The 23,608-nt window shown below is 43.0% G+C and overlaps 1 protein-coding gene across 1 annotated transcript in view; it reads left to right on the top strand.

Annotated features, from left to right (window-relative positions):
* Window positions 1-23,608, top strand: part of PRELID2 (PRELI domain containing 2) — a 275,242-nt gene that overhangs the window by 97,043 nt on the left and 154,591 nt on the right. The window contains exon 3 of the mRNA XM_086931652.1: window positions 8,364-8,437. Within this exon, the coding sequence (XP_086787778.1) occupies window positions 8,364-8,437 (74 nt within the window). The remainder of the gene's footprint in view (window positions 1-8,363; window positions 8,438-23,608) is intronic.

The following is a 23,608-nucleotide window of genomic DNA, read 5'->3' as shown; positions in this document are numbered from 1 at the left end:
GAAAAATAACACTATGGTGAGACCTATTGGCTTTGCCAATGTTTGTTCTGGCTCTGCCTCTTACAATGTATGTGACGTGTCGCGTGCCTCCTGCAAGTGGCGGCCCCTCTCTGAGCCCGGAACGTGCGGCTGCGTGCGTCGTGCCTCTTCTGCGCCCGGAACGTGCGGCTGCGTGCGTCGTGCCGCTCTCCATCTGCCACGAGGATCACGTCTGCTCATAACTAATCGCAGCAATAAGGCGGACTTTCATGCTTTTTAATTTTGTTCAACGACACGGGGAATTAATTGCCAATGAATGCAATGTTTACTCTTTCCATTGGACTGTGGCACTTTACGTCCCCCGAGTTTTCTTGCTGTTATTGAGAAACATTCGCCTCAAATGCAAACATTGGCCCCAGCGGTGCAACGTGTGTGCACAGACCCGTCCTTTTCAATTGATTGAAACGGAACGCACAGGCTGCCCCTGTCACAGGAGCAGTGCGCTCACGTTCATCGTTTTCTGCTCCGTATAACTGGAAATGTGTGCTTGGGCGAGCCTGTGCTGTGCTCTGGTTGTCATCATTGGGCGGCAGTGTTTCCTTCCAGAAACTCTGACCTTCTGTATGTTTGTTACTTGCCTTTTGACCGTGGTAGACATTAGGCGCCAGGTTTCTTTCCGCTCACGTGCACCCCCCCTCCCATTAGCACCCATTAGTCTGCGTGAGGTCCTCTTTCGTTGGCACTGCTTTCACCTTTTTTGCTATCTACCCCGGTTGCTACGTAACTGTTGCTAAACCTATGTTTAGTAACTGTGTGTAAATCCTTGCATTTTGCCGTTTATGATCGAGGTTCCAAGATTATTATTTTTTAATTAGGTTTTGCTTTTTTTTTAATTGTGTTTCTGTTTGCAGCAGTCTTCCCACCTCACAACCTCCTCAGTCAACCCCTGTCTCCTGAGCGATGGGATATCCTGACGAACCACGGTGCGGGGCCAGGCTGCCCCTGCGGCACTGGTGCGTCCCTGCACCGCTCCCCTTTAGTGTAGTCTAGTCTAACTCTTTCCACCGACCGGTCCCTGTCATGGCCACGCCACGTCGATCTGGAAGCATGATGCTGTGTGATGATGCAAACCACATCCATGACGTTATGGCGTTCATCTCCAAACTTGGATTTTCGTAATGCGTATAATTGTACATAGCCTCCTTAATCCAGCCCTTTCGAACTGAAGTTCGCCTCTTACTATCGATATCATTTACTTATCATGAACAAAAGACACAAGATACCGTAAAACGCAAGCCTTTGGTCTTTAGACCTAGATTCTGCTTTGGCCTGTCTGCTGTAAAAAGGAAACTGAGATACCACCCTTTTTCCCTGCATTACAAACCAGGCCTGCATGACTCGGTTAAGCAGGTTTGGCTGTTATTACTTTTTATACAAAATATCCTTTTCACATCATGGGGCTGTGGGTACAGACACAGAAGGACTAGGCACATGGGGTCTGGGCTGCACGCGCTAAGGGGTAGGTTGGTCCTGCACAGGTCTTCCTGTGAGCAGCTCTTTGGGTGTTGTGGTTTGGTCTGCTCCACACCCCTCCGCTACCTGGCGTAAATTGCTTAATCTCAAAAGGGCATTGTCTTGCAAGGTTGCATTATATGTGTTTCTTGCCACTACTACTACATTTGCAGCATGGGTTACGTTCTTAAGGTTTGCAACAGCTGTCACTCCCTGAGTCATTGTGGTCTGACTGGCGGGACTTGTTTCCTAGTCTTCTGGAGGTTCTTCGCCTCTCCATTCTGCGTCTTCCTATCTGCTGCTTGTCGCAGTCGTGCCTTGCATTTTCAGTGAGGTTCCGATCGTAGCGTAGTGGTAGGAGTCTCTGACTCTGTTTTTGGAACATAAAATATTTATTGAAATTATTGCCAGATATCACTCGCAGTTGGTGCAGCAGTGTTATAAAAACACAATTAATGTTTTACAACCTCGACTTTTCTAGCAATTTTCAATCTTGCTCACCGCCAGATGGACCTGGATAAAAGGAAGGGCTCTTCCCGGCCGCGCAGCGGGCGCGCCGATGGCGCGCCGAAGGCGCGCCTAAGGCAAGCCCGTCTGCGCCCGTCCGCGCCGGGCCCGCGCCCAGCGCCAGAACCCCTGCATCTTGCACCCCAAAAATCTCCTGGACCTTTGATCAACTGCTACACCTTCGTCAAGGCACATGTAACCCCATAACTTGCTGTAAACCATATAGCCTGGAAACTACTGCATATTCCTGCTCACAATGTAACTTCACCATCCCTGTTGTTTTCAAATCGTCTCATCAGCCCCTGATTGTTCATTGCCAGCCCCCGGTCACTTTAAAAGCTGCCCTAATTAATTGCAGATCTCTTCCTGCTCACGCCACTGACATCTGGCTATCGCTTGACACTCACAAATGGGACCTATTATTTCTCACAGAAACTTGGATTAAAGACTCGTCCAAACCGGACATTAACTTGGCCATTTACCCCTGGTTACTGTTTTTTAGGCATTAACCGAGAAAATTCCAAGCCCGGGGGGGGGGGGGGGGGGGTCTCGCGGTAATCGCGAAATCCCACCTTAAACTGAATCTTACAAAAATTCCCAATCCCGGCCTTATTGAAGCCGCGTATTTTACGATCACGGACTCTGCAAGTATCATTTTTTCCAGTATCCTGGTCTACAACCCCCCTGCAGCCACCGTCTTTTCTCTCAATGCCCTGACGCATTCTATTGCGGACTTCTCACTTAAACACTCCCACTTTACAGTGTTGGGAGATTTTAATCTCCATATTCATAATCCGTCTTGCGCACAAGCCTCTTCCCTTCTGGAAACTTTACAAGGACTTACCTTGCCCCAATTAGTCAAAGGCCCCACTCACATAGCAGGTCACACACTAGATCTCATCTTCTCCAATCATCCTGGTATCTCCGCCCCTTCCCCCCTCCCCCTGACCTGGACAGATCACTTCATTCTTCCCTTTATTATCACTATTCCATCCCCCCCCCCTCTTCCCTTAACAGAGACAGTGGTCGCAAATGGACCAAAGTCACCTGCGAGTCCTTGGATTCCCGTCTTCAATTATAACTTAATCACTTGGAAGACCTTGACAAAGAAACTGTAAGATTTAACTCGACCCTTACCTCTGCTCTTGACTCCGTCGCCCCTCTTGTCCCGCTGACTTCCTCCAGATCACGCCACTCTGCCCCTTGGTTCTCCCAACTGCTTCGTGAGGAAAAGAGTAAGTGTAAACAGATGGAACGCAAATGGAGACAGGATTATGACCCTCTAGCCAAACTGGCCTATAAATCCGCCCTGAATAAATTCCAAAAACTGAAACGTTCTACGATGAGAGCGTATTTTTCTAATCTCATTCAACAGGCGCAGAACTCTTCCAAAACTCTCTTCACCATCGTGAAAGATTTTGTGAATCCCCCTGCCTCGAAAACCCAATGCATTCCTACTCAAGACCTGTGCAACGGACTCTCTGACTTCTTTCAGAATAAAATCATTAAACTTTCTTCCTCCTTTGATAGCGCCCCACCTAACTACCATTCCGATGATCCATGTTCCACCCACTGCTCATTTAACTCCTTTAGTGAGCTAACCCCTGACCTAGCGTTGTCCCTGCTATATAAAGTCAAGTCTGGTTCGCCTTTGGACCCAGTCCCTGCTAAAGTAATGGGCAATCTTGCCCCGGTTTTAGTCAAACCTCTCCTCTCCATCTGGAACTCCTCCTTGTCCCGCGGTCAATTTCCCTCAGTGTGGAAACAGGCTAGGCTACTTCCCATTTTGAAAAAACCCGACGCGGACCCCTCACAATTTTGCAACTACCGGCCCATATCGCTTCTGCCAAAACCTGCCAAGGTACTGGAGAAAGTGGTACAGAAACAGTTGGCTCAGTATCTTGAATCAAATCAGTTGCTACACGATTCTCAGTCCGGCTTCAGAACCGGCTACAGCACCGAGACGGCGCGGCTGGAAGTCTCCGAGATTATCAGGGAATCAGTGGATAGGGGCGAGGAGGCCATGTTGGTCCTCCTCGACCTATCCGCTGCATTTGACACTGTATCCCATAACATACTTACAACCCGTCTACAACAGCTAGGTGTCGGTGGTACAGTCCTGGCATGGACCAAATCTTTTTTGTCCAGTCGGTCTCGGAGGGTACTGATGCACCCATTTGAATCAGAGGATAAACCCCTCTTGTGCGGAGTGCCCCAGGGTTCCGCCTTAAGCCCTTTATTGTTTAACGCCTACTTGGCCCCACTTGCCAAGGTAGTAGAGTCTTGGGGTGTCAGGGTGGTCTCTTATGCTGATGATACTCCGCTTGTTTTTTCATTTAGAGACCATTCTGACTCCCTCTTTTCCAACTTCAGAAACTGCCTTGGCAATATCTGCACATGGATGTCTGACAATCACCTTGCTCTTAATACCGACAAAACTGAGGTTCTCTTTTTTAGCCAGAAATCACCCCCCCCTGCAACCCTATGGTGGCCTACCGTCTAGAACCCTCCACCCACACCAGTGCAGGCTGCCCGCAACCTAGGCTTCACATTTGACAACACCTTGTCTGGTAAAACCCAGGTCAATAAAGTTGCGGGGGCCTGTTTTAATAAACTGCGCATGATTAGGAAGATTTTTCCCTACCTCCCCCAAACATCCCGCAAAACGGTTGTCCAGGCACTTATCACGGCACATCTAGACTATGCCAATAGTCTATATGCAGGTGCCCCCCAATATCTTATAGACCGTTTGCAAATCATTCAGAACGCCGCAGCAAGGCTCATTGGAAATATCCCTGCCCGTAATTCGGTCAGAGCATACCGGGATGAGCTACATTGGCTTCCCATAGCCCGGCGTATCGATTTCAAAATCCTGATTCTTGCATTCCGTGCAATTTATGGAACTGGCCCGACCTATCTGAGCAAACGACTCAAGATATCATCTTCAGTAAGACATCTGAGATCTAACAGCCTTCGTCTACTGAACGTCCCAAGATTCAGGCTTACTCGAAGTGGCGGCAGAACTTTCACCGTCACAGCTGCCAAGCTCTGGAACAGCCTACCTCTTGACCTCAGGTTCATCGAATCTGAGCCAGTCTTTCGACGCAAACTAAAAACCTGGTTGTTTACTAAACGCTAATTAAATGCTTCTGCATATCTTGATTCCTCTCAGATGGACTTGAACTAGGCAACTCTCTCTGGGGATACTCAGGTAATCTTAGCGCCGGGACACCCCCGCCGGAGGTAGCCATGCGCTCTACAAGCTTCTAAAATAAATAAATAAATAAATAAATGTTGGTGGAATTCAATATCTGAGTTTATCTTCCTGGTCGACCCTACCTGATGAAAGAGGAGTTATTGCTTGTACATACATGCGAATATTTTTGAATACTAAAGTCGGAAATTATTAAAAATATAATCTAGGGAATATATTTTCCCCATTCACGTATACTGAAACAAAGGGAATTTTAGGCTGGCGACAGCTAAAATAAAGCAATTGTTGGTTTAAAAAATAGGAACTCTCCCACCTTAATTGAACTTGCCATAATGTATGCTTACATCACTTCATTGGTGCCTCCTGCTGTTGCTCCCTGATTATCAGTAGAGGTTCTATGAACTATGCCGGGCACCATGCGGCTGCCACACTGGATTAGCACACACATATCTAAGCACCCTGTAGAAGTCCCTGTGTTTTTTCCGACCCGATCATGCTTGTGGATTCTGCCCACTCCTAGTCTGTAGCTCCCTTGTATGCCTATGGGCTGTGAAATATGGTACTCTGTTCAGTTCGGCATCACCTGGTCTTTGTTCCAACTAGGTCGATTTTCTAAGAACATCTGCGACGGTTGCCTTTCTTGCATGGGAGCCTCATTGCGGTTACTGCCAGGGTGATCTCAGATTGATATCCATGGAGGTTTGTATGCTGATGCATCTGATCTACTGCTGGTCTCATCTTCAGCTAGGTGCTGCTCCACTTTTTCAAGGTCTGCAGTGTGGTCTTGTACTCGTCCATGGTCCCCTGTCTCCAGTTTGTGACCACTGCCTGTCTTGCCTGGGCCATTCCAGTCACAATCTCCCTTGCTTTCTTCTAGAGTGCCTCTTTCTCCGATAAAGGGGTGCTTAGGGTGGTGAGGTTGGCTTCCGGTCTCCAGCCTTTTGTTGCCTCTACGGAGTGCTGATGTTTGATTCTGTTTTAGGGGAAAACAATGTCTGTCTTGGGCACAGAACAAAGGTCTCTTCTGCTGCTTCATCAGTTGACTTCATGTTTTTTTAATTTCTATCCTGTATTACCCTCCACCAGCCATCCCTTCCCCAGCACGCGCAATGACATCTAGAGTGGCGCTACAGATAGTGATGTCGCCGGGACTGATGCCACAGCCCGATGATACCCTTCACTTTGTTAATCAGCGTATTTATGGAGACTAATGTAACCCGTTGCTGTGTGCGTCTGATGCGGATGTAAATGTGTGTATATGTATATGTATATATATATATATATATATATATATATATATTATATATAGTTTATATTCATATCTAAACCACACATTCACTCTGCATACTTGTTATGTCTACAACTGCAAGCAAGTGAATCTTTTAAAACGTACATGAATTTACATTTAAAGGGTAAAGAGTGAGTTAACAAATACATAGTCATTTGCTTAGTGGGAAACATTTAAGGTGCACACCTGCTGTGCAATTAAACTTTAAAGCAATATATTTATTACTCCATTTAAGAGCTCCGCACTCCTAAAACGTTATCATTCACATTTCAGACTGATAAACTGAATAGCAGTGATGAGTAATAAAGCTGAATCCAATTATTTCGAACACATTTAAAAATGCTCCATGAGGTGTGTGATCACGGTCTCTATTAATTAACTCTCAGAAGTGACCTAACAGTAGGCGCAATATAGTTAAAAAATACGCCGGAAGAATGTTTCACGATTCATTTTACTTTTGGTAAATGAAGTACATGTTGTTAACAAATAAAAGATAATTGAGCTTAGGTGTTAAACGGCTCAAAGTGACAATCTTTGTACAGAAATCAGCCATACTCTGTAGTTAGCTATCTTTAAAAGGGGTCTGTGAGGAAAACTAAAGGTACACTATTACTTGTAAACAGCGACCCTACAGAGACTCAGAACCCACCTGGTTGGAAATCCCCATAACCACCCAAACGTACTTTTGTAGTTCGTTTTTGACTGTTTTAGTTTTTATTCAGCACAAAAAGAGATATTTTTTTTTGTTAGTGGATTTATATCCTGCAGTTACATGTTTGCTGTTCCCTTTACAGGGAAGAGCTCCAGCAATCTTTCTAATGAGAGCAAAGATGCTGCCAGGAGTACAAGACGCCTTGTGACTCCATGCTGTTGGTGCAGACGAGTCTGCTTGAGTGCACATACATGGACTTGACTTCCTATCAACCTTTATTCTGCTCTCCACAGAGTGGACTGTCATCTGAGAGGGAAACACCTCATCCTCGTCCCTATGCTAGGGATACTAGTATATTCTGTGCCTGTAGAAAACTAGGTTTTTAAACTGTAGAGTTCTGCAACTTGTTTTTGAACGAACATGCTTTTTTAACAGTTTTTTGGGCATCAATTCATTTTGAAGAAATAATGTTCTAAAGCTTAATTTTGAACAAGTTTTGGAATACCTCCCAGTTAATAACCCAACTAATGAGCTACTTTTATGTACTTCTTAAAAACCAGGGGAAGGGAGATGTGGAAACAGAAGTGCTCAGATGCATACTGCAAACAATACAATGTTCCTGGAGGAATTATTTATAGATTTCTTTTAGGTTGATCTTTTGATCCAACTGTACTTTCAATAAATGCAAACAAAAGCATGTGCGTACTCTTTTACAAAAAATATATTGGTATATTGCATAGAACCAAATAAATCAATCAATCAATCAAGGCAAAAGCACTAATCAACTCTAACGCCCCCACCCCACAAACCAGATCATCCAATAGCATAATTCAAATGTCTTAAGGCGTAGACTCCCCTTAACTTGAACAGGTTCTTAACTCCACTGTCCCAATTATAAGTAAAAAAAAAAAATCAGAATGTTAGGGACTCGGCAGCAATATAATGACATTAGTAATGTTAAAGAGAAGGAACCGTCAATGTTTTGGTCTCAAGAGACCACCAGTTCTGCGAGATTTGCTTGCTGTCGAAAAGTGGATGTGTTTATAGGTGATGAGGCCATGAAATTCTTGCATGCTGGTCTACAGCCCTATTTTACATTCTGCGTTGGGATTTTTGTTAAATTATTGTTGGTGAAAATGTAATTAATATAAAAAAGTTTTTATTTTTAAACCAATCCGTCATCAGGTGACTGGTCTGTTTTCCTCCTTCAGATATGTCTACTGGTGTCATCTACAGAAGGAGGATCGCCACCTGTAATAATGTTATTCCTGAATTTCTCAGAAAGGTAAATTTGGTGTCTGTTTCTTCGGGGTTGTGTGGAAAGAAACACAGCACTTAGGTGTGAGCCTTTGAAATGCTTTGCTACTCTGTCTTTAAATGCTTCTTTCAATAGCTGAAAAACGGGAAGCCAAGGTAAGACACAAAAATGTGTTTTCAGACTTTTATTGAATCACAGCAGACTGGATTCCAGATGCAGTGACGGAGAAATTTAATTCTAGTGTACATTGTTTTATCATACAATAAAGAAATGCACCTGGATACCAGTGGGAACTATGATTGCACTGTCTCTTGAGGTAACCTGTTTGAGTGGCCGAACCATGTCCTTGTCTGAAGTTGACTTTGAACCTCTTTAAGGACTTCTGTGCCCTCACAGCCACATTTGACTGAAGAGTGCACCTGCAGAGTTGGGCAAGGCCCTAGATTGTGAAGGTGAAATTTGATCGTATAGTCACCGTCCTGGGTTCACTGTTGTGAATTAACTGCAGCCTTTTTAAGAGGCCCTTGGATCACCATTCACTCATTCGCCAAAGAAATGTAGTGGTGCGTACGTCTAGCTCAGCCAGCCTGAGATCCCTTGCTACTGACATACATTCTGCAATTCTCAGGGAGTGCTGTATCCCCTCGAAATGAGGAATCAAGAATGAATGCCTTGCCCGATGTTGCCCAGGTACCATATGCAGAGCTCTAAGATGCACAGGTGTGTGTGATTTAAAAAAAAAAAAAAAGTTTCCTGAGGTAATTATGGTTGTGGGTATCAATGATGAAACCAGGTCACTCCCAAAAGCTTTGATATAGCTTTAGTAATATGAGATGATCATTTATCCACCAAGAAGGATTCAGTTACATGGCCCCATGTGCATCCGTTCAGACTCCTTATTGCATGGTCGTACAAGTTAGGGGACTAGGGCTCTGCAGTTGTATCCTTGTAACACTAAAAACAATTTGGTGCTGTCAGTGTGGATCAGAAGCTGTGCTGTACAGAAAACCCATCAATGTGTTTTTCTGTGTTGTAGAATGGTTCTTTCATGTGAAATGTTGAAGGTGAATGTTAGGGCCGATGGGAGTGGAGGTTTTTGCAGAGGTTTCCCTGCTCTTAGTGGTCATTTTACATGTGACTGGACCATGCCTTCTTTTTGTCGCCTGGCAGTTCTGGACAGCAGGGTCGCTATGAGTTGCATAAGGCTGGCCTTTGTCTAAAGTGGCATGGTGGGCGAAAAACAATGGACTGGAACGCATCCTCGGAGATTTCCATTGGCTGTAATTAATTCAAGCATTATATCCATTAATTTCATGTTGTTGCAGTCGACACGCAAAGTGAGATGGGTATTCCCAGACGTGGATCCCGTGCTCACAAGCTACACCCTGATGATACGCCCCATGTAGGGCGAAACCTGTATGGGTTTGCTTGTGGTCCCTTCTTGGGGCGGCCTCATTGAGCAAGTCTGGACAGATTGTTCATTTCCATTTGGAGCTGGGTAGAGTACTGATTTGCAGAACAGGCCTTTGCCTAGAGTGGCATGGCCAGTGAAAAATGGATTGGAATGCGGCTGCGAGCAATTGCCAGTGGTTGAGATTAATTCAACTATTCCATCCATCCATCTTGTTGCAGTGTTGTATCCGAGCACATGTATGCAGCTACTTCATTTGGTGAGAAGCAGGACCCAACTTGCTTCTGGATACAAGACCCGAATAGAGGACTGTTGGCCCCACCAGTCTCATGGCAGTAATCCTCTGAAGACCAGGCGGAGAGCTTCTCGGATGCACATTTTTAGCTGCTGAGTAGGAAGTGTCCAAGGGGCTGCTGAGGAAAAATCACATCCTTGCCTAGAGGAAAGTTCTGGGAGCAAAACAAACGCGAGGGAAAGAGAAACAAATCAGAAGAGAGACTGAGCACTCTCTCTCTCTCTGTCTCCGAATGGCTGCTGATGTTTATTTTATGGACAGAAGCTCGGCATGGGCAGTGATTCTGTGTTACCTCCTGAATGTATGCAATTTTGTATGTATAGTCGGTGTTATCAGCTGACTGTATTTAATTGTGTATGGATGTAAAGGTACTCATAGAGCTAGGCTGCACTTCTGTACACTAACGGTGTGCCTAGAGTGTTATTTGCCTGTGATTACCTTGAAGCTTCAGCTGGTAATTGCATGTTATCGAATTTAATTTGATCTGAATGTGGTTGCCCTTTGGGTAATCCTGCATGAGATACTGATTTCCGAATTGATTCCCAACGTTCTTTAATGCAGATGGGGTTTGGTTGTAGGCAGTGCATCTCTTATTTCCTTTGGGTGTGTGTATAAGTTTGGCATTTATGCAGAAGGTCATGATGCACATCCCACGCTTGATCCCATGTTTTTGAAATAGTTGCCTGCACCTGGCATATGCTGCCAAGGGCTAATGCAGTTTGCATACGCACTGTGATGGTGACACTAGTAACAAGTGGACTTTTGTGCACCGCGGATTCTAGCTGTGATATTTTGTATCAAATTGGCAGCTTTTATCTGGTAGTGGCTGTTGAAAATTGCGGGGTGTGCACCTCTGCAAGGAGAAACGCACTGTGTGTGTGCCAGTACCTATCACATGCTTCATGTACCAGACAAGCAGCTGTGGTGTTAGAAGTCAAAACTTAAATCAAGTATGAATGTAGGACTCTTGTTATGACCAACCCTGTAAAGAAGTTGGACAGCGAAGGAGAGTGTTTCAAAGTGGGTGTTTACTTGGGTATTTTCATAGGGATATATTTTATGCTGTTCTTTCTGATTAGAGAAACTATCATGGGAGATCAGTAGTTGGCCTTCAAGTTCAGCATAGTGCATTGTCCATCACATTCCACTTTATTGCGTCTTTTTTGTTTTGTTGCACCACTGAGTCGCAGTAAGCAAGCGCAAACCGAACAGGCAGTTATTCTCTTGATTGTATTTCAATTGTGAATGCAGAGGAAGTCCAGATATTACCCAGGATTGGTTGTCATACAATACAGGGACATTGTCCTAAAAATCGAATACTGTTAATGGTTTCAGTCATGGTAGTCTAAGTGAGATTGCAAAAACCAGTGGTGTTCAGGCTGTGCATCCTTGTGCTATTGGCTGACATTGGTATATTTCGTCACTTGCATATCACTTTTTTTGGGATGCTGCACCAGTTTGTCAGAGCAACATGTCTTGTACATGTGGATGTGCTGTCTCCTAGGTTTGTGAAAGTATTGTGTCAGGTGAGGTCTTGTATGTGCTGTTCCATTCCCAGGTGTCTGATTTTTCAAAGGGACGCGAAGTGTATCCTGTGCTTGCTGTATTACCGTGCGTCTCAATGCTCAGCATTGGATTGTTGGAATGAGTCCAGTGGAGTGGAATGTTCGGTTGAGCGTAGTGGAGTGAAATTTTGGGACGAATATAGTGGAACGCGTTCCTGGGATGAGTACAGTGGAGTAGAATGTTGGGACAAATACAATGGAGTGGGTTCTTAGGACAAGTACTGTGGAGTAGAATGTTGGAATGAGCACAGTGGAGTGCAATGTTGGGTTGAGCCCAGTGGAGTGCAATGTTGGGTTGAGCCCAGTGGAGTGCAATGTTGGGATGAGGACAGTGGAGTGGAACGCTGTGGGTGAATGTAGTCAGACGCTGAGTCTGAGCAGAGAGCTTGTCTTGATCCCATGGCTCGTGCATCATCTGTAACATTAGTGTAGCAGGAATAAATAGATGTGCCCCTAAGAAGACCTCGTCCTACATCCTGTCTGACCACGTTTCTGCCTCTTCTTCGCAAAACCCGGGTAAAAAGGCACAAGAGAGATTTGCCTGCGCTATTAAAATGTGTTAAAATAGAAAGTGCAGAGGACTTCTAATGACACTGGGCTTGACAAATGAAGTCAGTAGCTGAAAATTGTGTATACCCGCATTGTCCTAGGGGCAGATGTATCAAGGGAATTTTTAGTCGCAAACGCGGCGATTCGCAAAAAAACAGCGTTTGCGACTAAAAATTAGCAAAACTGGATGTATGTGTGAATTCGCATTGCAATATTAAGAAATCACAAATTTTGCGATTCCTTAATATTGCGTAAGCATTTAAGGAATCTCAAATTGTGATTGCTTAAATGCTCTGTATGAAGCACCCAAGTTTTGCGATTTCTCATTAACAAATCGTAAATTACCACCAACTTGAAGTTGGTGGTTATTTGCGATTCCTTTCACAAATGCACTTTTTTGCATTTGTGAAGGTGCCATGTGGTTCACATACATGCCGTTAGGGCATGTATGTGCGCCATATGTGCACACATGTGAATTTCAGGGGTGCATCAGGGTGTCCTTATGATACCCTTGCACCCTTGAATTTATTCTCAATTTGCGAATCTCAAATTGCGTATCGCAAATTGATAATAACTTCCCATTCATTCCTATGGGCCTCCTGGCCCATAGTTATGAATGGGAAATTATTCCTTAACTGCGATTCGCAATTTGCTAATCGCAATTAAGGAATTTTAAGAAATCGCAAGAAAATGCGATTTTCTACATACATCCCTATTTGCAAATCTCAAATAGCGATTTCTAAAAAAATCGCTATTTGAGATTGGCAAATCAGGATGTTGATATATCCGCCCCTAAATTACCTAACTAAAACATTATTTCTAAAACAGCGAATAATAGTAAAAAGCATTGCATGAGAGAACACAGCAGTTATCTACAATTTTTTCTACTTCAAACTGAGTTCTTTCCGCTGGTGAATTAAAAAAAAAAAAAAACCTCATGCATACAACACACACATACTGAAGCATTCCTTTGAAACTGATAATCGTTCTTTGATCTCAGCAGCATGAATTACCGAAAGAGTTTCAGGTTCATATTTGGGATCGAAATGAATGCACGTAAAAAACACAGAAAGAGAAAGTGGGGTAAAAGAGCAATCCGATTAGGTGGGTTAAAATAACACAAATTGAAACCTTAGAAATATACTAATGAAGAAAAAAGGTTTGATTTAACAGATGATATTATCCTTAGCAAAATCAAAATGTTATTTTTTCAGGGCACAATATTATTGATTGCAGATTTAACAAGTGAAGTGATGCATACCTTTACAAAAATAAAAACAAAACATGTCCAGTCATTTTGCTGTTGCTCTTGCAACTTCAAAATCTTTTTGGAACTGATCTTTACTTAATGTCTTGAAACCCGCTTTCAAACTCAACAGAATATATAGCTTTATAGCCCGCCGTAGCTTTAGGCCCGCTGCAGCTTTAAAGGCCCGCTGCAGCTTTAAAGGCCCGAGCCGAAGGTGAGGGACTTTAACAAAGTAGAGGGACTTTAAAAAACGGTATAGCCCTGCTACGATGGGCTATAAGGCTATTAGAACATTCTGCCACTAGAGGACAGAATGTTCTAACAAAAAAAACAAAGGCTTCAGGAAGCTCGGGGGGGGGGGATTGAAATCCCCTCAGGCTCCCTGAAGCCTTCGTTCACCCCCAGAGCGGTAAAAAAAAAGGGGGGGGGGGTAAGAGAGGGAGGCTGGAGCAGGTGTGTGGGGGCCGGGATCCCAACCAGGGGAGGAAGGGAGAAGCCTATACCACTGCGCTAGCATCCATTCCTAACGATTTTCTCTCAGTCAAACCAGCATTTACTGTTTGCTTTGCTGTAAAAGTACTAAGGAGCCCCTGTTTCAAATTGAAAGGACCCAGCTGCCACTAGACAGACCTGTCTTCAGCTTGTTTGCTACTCCCTTACCTGACCGGATCAAAACTAGATTCCCCTTCTACTGTCCCTGTGTCTGACTGTTTGAATGAATACGAGAAACCTCTGTGGCATTTTTAAGTTCGATGGGGTAGTAATATAGCTGCCCTTTGCTCTTGTCAAGTTTTCTGGCTCACTCCCAGATAGCTAATCCCTGCTAAGTGGTTAGCAGTTAACATCTGTTGGCCTTTCCTGGGCAAAGAAGCAAGCCATTGTCTTCTGAGCCACATTTGTTAAATCTCCCAGCCACGGATGTGTATTCCAATTCTGGAGGTGTGATAGTTGCAGAACTTGCTTTTCTCTCTACTGTGACTGGGGATGGTAATGCATTTAGGTGAATTAACTTTTTGACAAAAGTTGTATCATGGTTACATACGGAAATAGTAAATAAGGATTTGCAATGCCAATAGGTCTGGCTTATAATTGAAAAAGCAAGCTGTACATGGTGCCTTCACCAATGAATTTGCCAGTTTTGGACTGTGACTACTGTCTGGGTGTAGGGAGACCTGCCAGGCATGTTTGTTGTTATTCTCCCGAGCATTTTTATGTTTGGCTGGAGAAGTGATCTGTGAGGGTGCTTCTGATACTGTGTAATTGCTATTCTGATTGGTGAGGTAAGACTGTTGGTATAATGCGATTTCTAGTATTTGAATGCCCCTGGTATTGTGTGACTCCTGGTATTGTGTGACAGCTAATCTGTGAGGGGACAAGTCTTAAGTATGAAACAACACTGCAGTAATTGGTCCTAAGCCTTAAGTCCTCCTTCTCTGCTTGTAATTAGTTGAGGAACAAGATCAATTAGGAGGCAGGGCCCGAGACCCTCTCACAAAACCGCTTTTGAAGCATTTTTTGTGATTTTTATTAACTGTAACAAATGGCTGCAATGTCAAGCCAGATCCAAAAGATGGTACGCTGGTTATTTGAGCTCATGGGTGAGAAAATAAATGGTCTCCTGCAAGCAGAGCATAGATTAGTTCAGTATGGATATAGTTTACAAAATTTGTAGACATTTTACAACATTTCTTTGAAGAATTATATATGCTTGTACTGATCAGAAGTTCAACTATTATCAGAATATAGTCAGTATGGCTTGGAACCATTAGTTTGACTATTAAGTATTCATTTGCAAGACTATACGAATTTTAGTATAAAAATGAATACTAAAGATTTTCCCATATATCTTCTGCTATTTGTGTTGACTGTTCAAATTTTATAGACCCTAACTCTTCACAATGACATATAAAATGTAGAGGACAGCAATGAACAGGCATAGTGTATAAGGAACGGTAATTTGTTTAACCTTATTTGGTACAAATATCATTTCAACAATTACCACTTTATTTCTCTTTCTTCTCGTGGTCCTTAATCCTTCATGGTGACCCGATCTGAGAGTGGCACCTTTTGCATAAACAAACTTCTATTTTTTAACTCCTCTACCCAGGAGGGTATAATTGGGTGCATCCTCTTTAGCTCATCTTCTTGTTCCTTTCTCCCTGCAGTACAGGTGCCTCATCAGTGTTCATCTTTTGAGTCAGGTATGCATTGATAGCTGTGTTGTTTTATCTCCTTTTTAAGAGGGTTCTCTCATGATCGATCTGTGTTCTCTCCTCTCGGGTGAGAATGGGAAATACCTTTGTGGACCCTTCTCTGCATGGACAGTGGAGCAACCCTACTGGGGCTGAGTTGACCGATGTTCAGTGGTAAACTTAACTGGTGTTGCCACCTTGCCCACAACAATTAAGAGCAAAGCTTCCACCTTATCACTGAAAAAATACTTTACGGTGGGCTGGCACTTCAACAGGACAAGAGATTTATCAAATTGGTAGATCATGAAAAGGTCTTGTAACCCTGGAATCTTCTCCAGTAGTTCCAGGTTGACTTCCTTGAATGATTGCTTCTTGCCGAGCTTTGCTGCATGCAGGAATTTAGTTCAAAGAATGTGTTCAGATAAGCAGTTGGGTGAAATCTGCCCTCAAGTAAACCTTTGCAGCTTCTGCATTCATTCTTAGTTCTAGCACAGACATTAATTTTGTGACTTATCCCATTTTGAAGGATTTCCAGACTCTTTGGGTTGCTCTGAACACCTCCTCGGATTGTGGTCATTTTCTAGGTCTTGTTGGGAAAGAGATATATTTGGTTTCTGACTTGAGTTTTTGAAGTGTCAAAGGTTAAGGAAAAAACTGGATGAGGACATAGATAGACTCTTAACAAAAGTAGAAACGGATGAATCTTCCCTTTCTGGAACAGAAACTGTTTTGTACCCACTTGGTCAAACTGTTAAATCATGCTGCAAAGGATGACTAGCTTTAAATCTCTTTCTTCCCAAAGTTACTCACGACCATTGCAAAAGCACATTCCTCTGTACCTTTACCCTTAGAGACTCCTGTTGCAATTCAGACTTGGTAAAGGTATGAGGTACGATTCTTATGGGGAGCATAGAGGAGAGTCTTACATGCTTCAGCTCTCCTTGCATTAAAAAATATTCCATCTGAAGTGTTCATCTTTCCTACCTTTCTTGTTTGTCTCTAGACAAGGCAAGACAATGTCCCACTGACAGAGGTCCAAGATCCAGGCAAAGTACTAGCCTGGCAGTCCAGCGTTTACCCTTTCCTAGTAGTGGAGCTATGGCCTTGATTCCCCAATGAGTGTAGGAATTGACACATTTTCCATTCATTTCTGCTTTTAGTGAGGAAGCCTCAGGAGAGTTTAGTACTGTGCTCACATAACCAATCGAAAATGGAATACCCACCAAAATATAGTATTTTGCCTTGATGTCCTTTAGCAGAGACTGGTTTCCATAGGAGACTACTTGTGCTCCGATGGCCTGAGCAATGCTTATTCTATGTGTTTGTACGTTTGGCTCTTCATCAGTTTGTGGTTTGCTGTTTAATTAGGATAGTACAAATTCCTGGAATTCAAGGCATTATCATTTGGTCTGAAATCTGATCCAACTCTTTTTACCCAGGTAATCTCTTCTGCTGTAATTACTACATGCCGGAGGCAAATTGATCCATCCCTATGTCACCAGCTGGCTGGTTCATGCAGGTATAGTACAATTCCTCAAAAGACACTGGTGGCTCATAAACCTTCAGAAATCCTGCCTACTTCCCAGCGGGTACAGGGAACTTTGTGGCCCTACTCAATGGGCTTTGCAGAGCTTTCTTGATAATCAGGCTGCTCCTGCTTGCATTAACTCTGCAGTTGCATCACTTCCTCCGTGTCTGCAGTCCCAGAGTCTTAGGACCCACTGATACAAAAAAAAATCAAAGCTTTCTTGCACCACTGGGGCCAGGCATCCTGCAACTAATATTTCTGCATGCCTAACTTGCAGTTTGGTGGGGTTCTTCAGTGGTTACTGAATACCCTGCATCTGGCCCATCTGCCTCCGTTATTGTATTGCATCCTAAAGGAACTGGGCCAGCATGTGGGCGCCAGTTGCCTTGAGGTCTGTGAGATAATTGCAGGAGCAGCCCATGCCTCCAATAAGAGGGATCTGTCAGCCATGTAAATATTACTGCTTGAATTCAGAGACCATATGAGGGGTTGTCTGATGCTTCTAGTATAATCAGTTTTCCAGGTCAACTGGCAGGAAGAGAACTGGAGCCAGGCTCCTGCATGACATTGCCCTGCATATTCTGGATTCCATGAATATAAATTGTGGAAAGGGAACAGAAGTTGCCTATCGGGGAATTAAGATGCAAGCAAACACCTATTGCATTGTGTCTTCTTTGTCAACCAAGTTCTTACTGAGTCTGCACTGATTTTTCTAAATCTGTTGGAAGTTTGGAACCGAGCGCATGGAAATGTTCATCTAGTATTGCCAGTGCCATCCTACTCCCCTATTGCTCTATGACCACAGATCAATTGGCTTGAAGGAATTGATAATCATTTTCTACCCTGATCGGTAGGCCTCCTGTTTCTCTTCCACTCGTTCCAGTGACTCAGATGGTCCTCAGCAGAAACGGGAGTTAAGGAGCAAAACTGATTTTGGTTGGCCCTTGGTGGCTGAGAAAAAATTGTTTTTCTCTTCTTCAGCAGATGGCAGCTATCCCAGAACGCATCTGACAGCTTGATCTCTGAACAGATTGGCTTGCAGCTGAATCAGATTTCAGGTTTTGTGGCTCATTTTTTTCAGAAGACAGAGTCCTTCTACTCTTGAAGCCTATGCTGACACTGTGGTCTTTTTGTACCTGCTGCACTGGAATGGGGTTTCTCCTTCTTATGACTTATCTTTTTCTTCCTTAATCATGTTTCTCACTGGGCCTTTGCTTGCCGTTCCTAAGGTGCTTGCTTGATGTTTTCTGGATAGTGTGGAATTCCTGAGTGGACCTGAAAAACAATGAGGAATATGCCCCTAGTTTGCTTTGCAGCTTTGAATCTGGTTTGGTCCCCTGTCCATTCTAAGGGTCATCCCACGGACCTTCCTAAGAACCTCCAGTGAGCATCCCTTCTGCTCCTTGAAAAGATCTCCTTTAATTTTCCTACATTTAAGTTTATTTTCTTGGTGGTTAAGACACATATGCATGGCATCAACCTGTGACCATCGTGTGATATTTCCACTTACAACCTGAGGAGCCCATCCTCAGAGCCCATCCTCAGTCTAGCTCTAGATTTCTTTTCCTAAGGGCTTGCCAGGTTTCTTCCTTCATCTGGAGGTGGTTCTGTCTGCTTTGAGCCTTAGCCCTTTTCAGGTTCATGGATTCGGTCTTTGCCATGCCACATTAATGACAGTAGGGATGTATTAGAAGCAGTCTTGAGTTGGAGGGTCTTGTCAACCATCTCCACGGCTTATGCCCAGGCACAGACCTTCATTCAGAGAAGGTCAACAAGAGGTATGGCGGCTTCTTAGGGTAAATGCAGCCCCATGGCTCATTTATTTCTCACTTTTTACTTGCTTGTGTACCCTCTCACATCATCTTTAGTCTAGATGCTTGGGCCAGCAATAATGTTAATTGCTTGCTATGTTTTCTTTTGATAAATGCATGTGTTTCAGTCAGCTCTGTGTTTTGCTAGATCAAAGGCGTGTGTTGGTTTGTACATCTGCAGCAACACGAGTTGAATGATCACCCTTCAGTCTGATCGCAGCGACATTCTGGACACAAGTGCTGTACATGGCTTTTTCCTGGAACCTATCACGTCTCCCTGTCGTGAAGGAGTACCTGATTTCGGAACAACTGCTTAGTACCACTCTGTTGGACGAATCCCATGTTTTGCTGTTATCCGTACCTGCGTATTCAACCCTAAGATTATAATATCTCGAGTGGGACACACACACACTCTGAAGTGACACCTCGCACCCCAATATTCTGTTGGGTGGTGTTCACATTACTCGGATAAAGCCCTGTTTAGGGAGAAACGCGTTGGCTGCACGTGCCCTGGGTTGAAACCAATAAAGAAGAACTTTTTTTACTGAAAACTCAAGAACATTTCAATGGCTACTTAACTGCCTATTTCTTTTGCCTCTTTTCTTTGTGTTGTATTACCTAATTGAATGGTCTAGAAGCAGCAGACCTTAGAGGTGGGCAATAGCGTTACATGTGAATCTTCTGTTTTTCTATGTTAATTCAAGAGACTCTGTGGGCTGTGCGGCTTTAATCATCCCTAGCTGCTTTTGTTTGGAATTTAAAAAGTGTTATAAATCAATAGTCACGTGGTTACAGCGAGGCAAGTCAAATGAGCTATACAAAGTTCAGTTATTTAAAGGCATAAGTAAAAGTGAATGAAGATTTAGTTCACCTTAAGGGAAATATCCATAGTTTATCTAAAGTGACAGTAAAAGGTGGGAATTCATAAACAGAAGGTGTCATTTGGTATAGAATTTTAAATAGAACCAAATGAAGGTTCCAGCCAGTACTTAATTTGTAAAACATTAATTGCTGGGGCCCTCGTCAAGGGGTTACTGCAGCTTCCACCACCCATTAGCCTTGCCAGCGCTGCCAATTACAGTTGTAACACAACTACTGCTATTACACACCTACAGTTGTAACAACTGAGACTATTCCAGGCCCCCAAATATTTAAGAACGGCTTGGACAACTGGTATCAGTAATTTTTAATGAATATTTAAGTAATTTACAACTTTTCTAGTGCTAATTTCTATATTAGACAAACAGCTCCACCATGTGGCAGACTGTCATAAGTGCCGGTGTTGGCAATTAAGTGCCGGTGCCCGGCACCGGAAACCACCGGCTCAAATTAAGCACTGGTTCCAACCAAGAAAGGGGAAATGCATTTGATCTAGCAACTAAACCAGTGAGCTGAAATATGAGTAGCATTGGGACTCAAAAGAGAGCGAGAGAACGTTGCCTGCTACTGTGGACAGGGGCAAGTGATCTGACTAACTCATTTCACACAATTAAAACATGAAATTAATGCAAAGCGATACGTTCCACAGGTTCCCATCAAATAAGAACCAATCGAAATCTGTGATCCTGATGTTCTTGGTGTTGGCCCTGTTCTCATGGATAATACAATGGCAGCTTTTTCCATCATCGGGTCTTTAACTGTATCTCACAAAAAAGTGTTCACATCCTCTGTCACCCATCCCCAAAAAGTGCTCAGAATCATCACCCAAAACTGTTATTTGCTCAACTTTGACCTTCAAAGTGTGAGCTTACAAATGATAACATTACTAACGAGAACATGGTGACTGGTGCTTGAAACAGAAATGAGTTATGTCAGCAAGGAAAAATACAAAGTTTATTTTAAATGTAGTTAGCTGCTTCGGCCTACTCTTGTTAATGTTACGATGCACATATTTTAACTATTGTTATTAAACAAATACATGTGGTTATCTCAGTTTATCAAGTGTAAACATAAAGTATAAAATAATGTGCGCGTACATGTAAGTAATGGTTAAGTGTGTTACCAGTTAACCCATCATTATGCGCAAATAAATGATGGAGACACTGCGACATCACCAGACAACCTAAAGTTCGGATTATTCCCCCGCATTTTGACCTCTTTAATCTTACTCACTAGTGACAAAAATACAAAACTGTGAGATATTAGGTCGTTTAATCTCTTTTTGCACTGGTTTCCCGTTCTCTGTTTGGCAGTATCCCTCGCTATTATTTCCAAGGAAGTAGGATCAGAAAGAGTTCCTCTTTAACCCTTTCGATGCTGATGACGAGCTCAGCTCGTCATGATGCACAGTTGAGCTGTGCTGATGACGAGCTGAGCTCGTCATGAAATAAAGTAAAACAACAATTTCCAGCACACAGCGGGAAAACGCCCAGCAGCCATGTGGTTAAAATAAGTTGTAGGCCCCATTGGTTAAATACCATAAACCAGCTTGGGGAGGAGACCTGTGATGGAGCATGCCAACTACTTAAGGAAATGGATTCCCCTTAAGGACATCAGCGGTAGGATATGGTTGTATGAGACACTATCACATGCCCCCTGTCCTAGAGTACTTGCTATTTGTGCAGTTACAGGAGGGAGGATGTACTCTTGGATCAGGTTTCCTCCTTTCCCCCCGTAGTAGTTGGTGTACTCAAAACACAAAGACAACTACCATTAATTTCAGCACTTCCCTTCTTTCATGAGTTCACCAAACTAGGATACATAACTTAAAAGCTAAAGAATCAATAGCACAGAGAAGAAATAGAAATAAAATGCACCCAGAGAAAATATCCACCGAATGGTATTGAGAATTTTAACATAGTTCGTGTGTTTAGTCCGAATTTATTTCCATTACTTTTAGTCACCAATAAAGGAAACCAACTGGTTATATATGAGCTCTATAATGGTTTAGGTGTTTGCTTGCACTTAAATATGATTTTCTCAAAGACCAACGTTTGTCTTATGCAGAGAATGTTCAGTCACTTATTGGGCAAAGCCAATATTTTGCAGGTCATAGGTAAAAAAAGCAATTTACAAACTCAAAATGGAGACACGCCTAGGCTTGAGTGGCTTCCATTGTAACATTGTATTTAAGTGTCAAACGTCACTGCTTCCAGTGGCAGATAAGTGTATCCTTGAATAGCTCGGTTATGTGCAAGGGCAAACAAGGAGTGTATATGTTGAAATTCCTTGTGACCGGGTGTGCACAGGAGAATCCTCACAGAAAGTGAAAATATACATCAACAAAACCCAGCAAAATCGCACTGAGTAACTTTAAATCACTTGTTGTGAAACATAAGCAGGGTGGGGTTTGAAGGGCGAACATTTTCTATTAAAGAAGGGATGCTTTTGGGATTTGTATTGTGAATAGTATGAATCTGTGGAGATCTAAGGAGTACCTAGATTTCTTATACTTTAAGAATGTATGATGACTTTGATAGTTTCTTTACCAGTGGGGTAGCATCATTTCACATCTAAATTAATTTCAGGCAAACTGGAAACTGAGGTGCTGTGGAACCCAGGGCTAGGCAGCGGGTTCGTTCATGATTCCGTACACTACGACCCAACCATGTGAAACCACTTTTTCCAGTCCTGTTTTTTTATGTTATTGAGTTATTTTAACCTCTTAAAGTAGGTGCTAATTAATGTTTAAATAGAATTAGTATAATACAAGCTTATTTTCGATTTAGTGTGCGCCCTGCAAATGAGGAAGGACAGAAACGTCTTAAAATATAGCAGCTAAATACATGTGAAATACTATTGCTAATCAAAAGACGAGGAACTGAGTTTTAAAAAATATATAAGAAAGTCAAATGTTTGGAATTATTAAAATCTAAAGAATGATACAAGCAGAACCCCTATGTTAACACATTTTCCCTAGAATTAGTGCTGGGTGTTGTTGAGTGTTATTCACAAATATTTATTGTGTGTGACAAATCCTTAATTATGTGAAAAAGGCCAACGAGGTCCGTGGTAATCAAATAGCACAATAAAAGAAAAGTTAATCACACAAACCACACCTTGCTCGTTTGTCTGGCTACGATTACAGCACCCAACACCGCTCTCCGTCTATGCCGCATGCACATCAAATTTTCCTTTTGTTAAATGCATACAGACACTCTGCTGTGTTGTAAAGCAAGTGCCATTGATAAATGCCACAGACTGTGTTAATCGCCTTTCTATCATCACGTTGTAAAAAAAAAACCCAAAAAACATTGGCATATCCAATAGGTCTCGCCTTTTGGACCTTATAAGTGTTTAGACATGCATGACATTATCCTGGGTGATGTACCTCCAGAGATTGAAGAGCTATACAATTATTGTACACTGGGTCATGCATTCTGATTCTGGTGTACATGCTTTCTGTGTGAAAGGGAACAGTGTACTACAGGATCAACAAAAGAAGAGGGTGGACCATTAGCGTGTTGAGGTCCAGTGTCCGTTCTCCTCTAATAATGGCTAGATGAAAGAGGACACCGTTCCATGATAATGGGGGCATGTATGTCACCCAAATTGGAAGGGGAGAGAAAAGAGTAGATGAGAGGAGAGATAAGAGAAGAGAAGAGGTGAGAGAAGAGAAAAAGAGGTAGATGTATATCCCCAGTTTCAAGGATCCAATC

Source organism: Lissotriton vulgaris, chromosome 7 (assembly GCF_964263255.1).
Source record: "Lissotriton vulgaris chromosome 7, aLisVul1.2, whole genome shotgun sequence".
Taxonomy (NCBI): Eukaryota; Metazoa; Chordata; class Amphibia; order Caudata; family Salamandridae; genus Lissotriton; species Lissotriton vulgaris.
The sequence above is the reverse complement of the archived record's forward strand: the minus strand, read 5'-3'. Positions and strand labels throughout refer to the sequence as shown.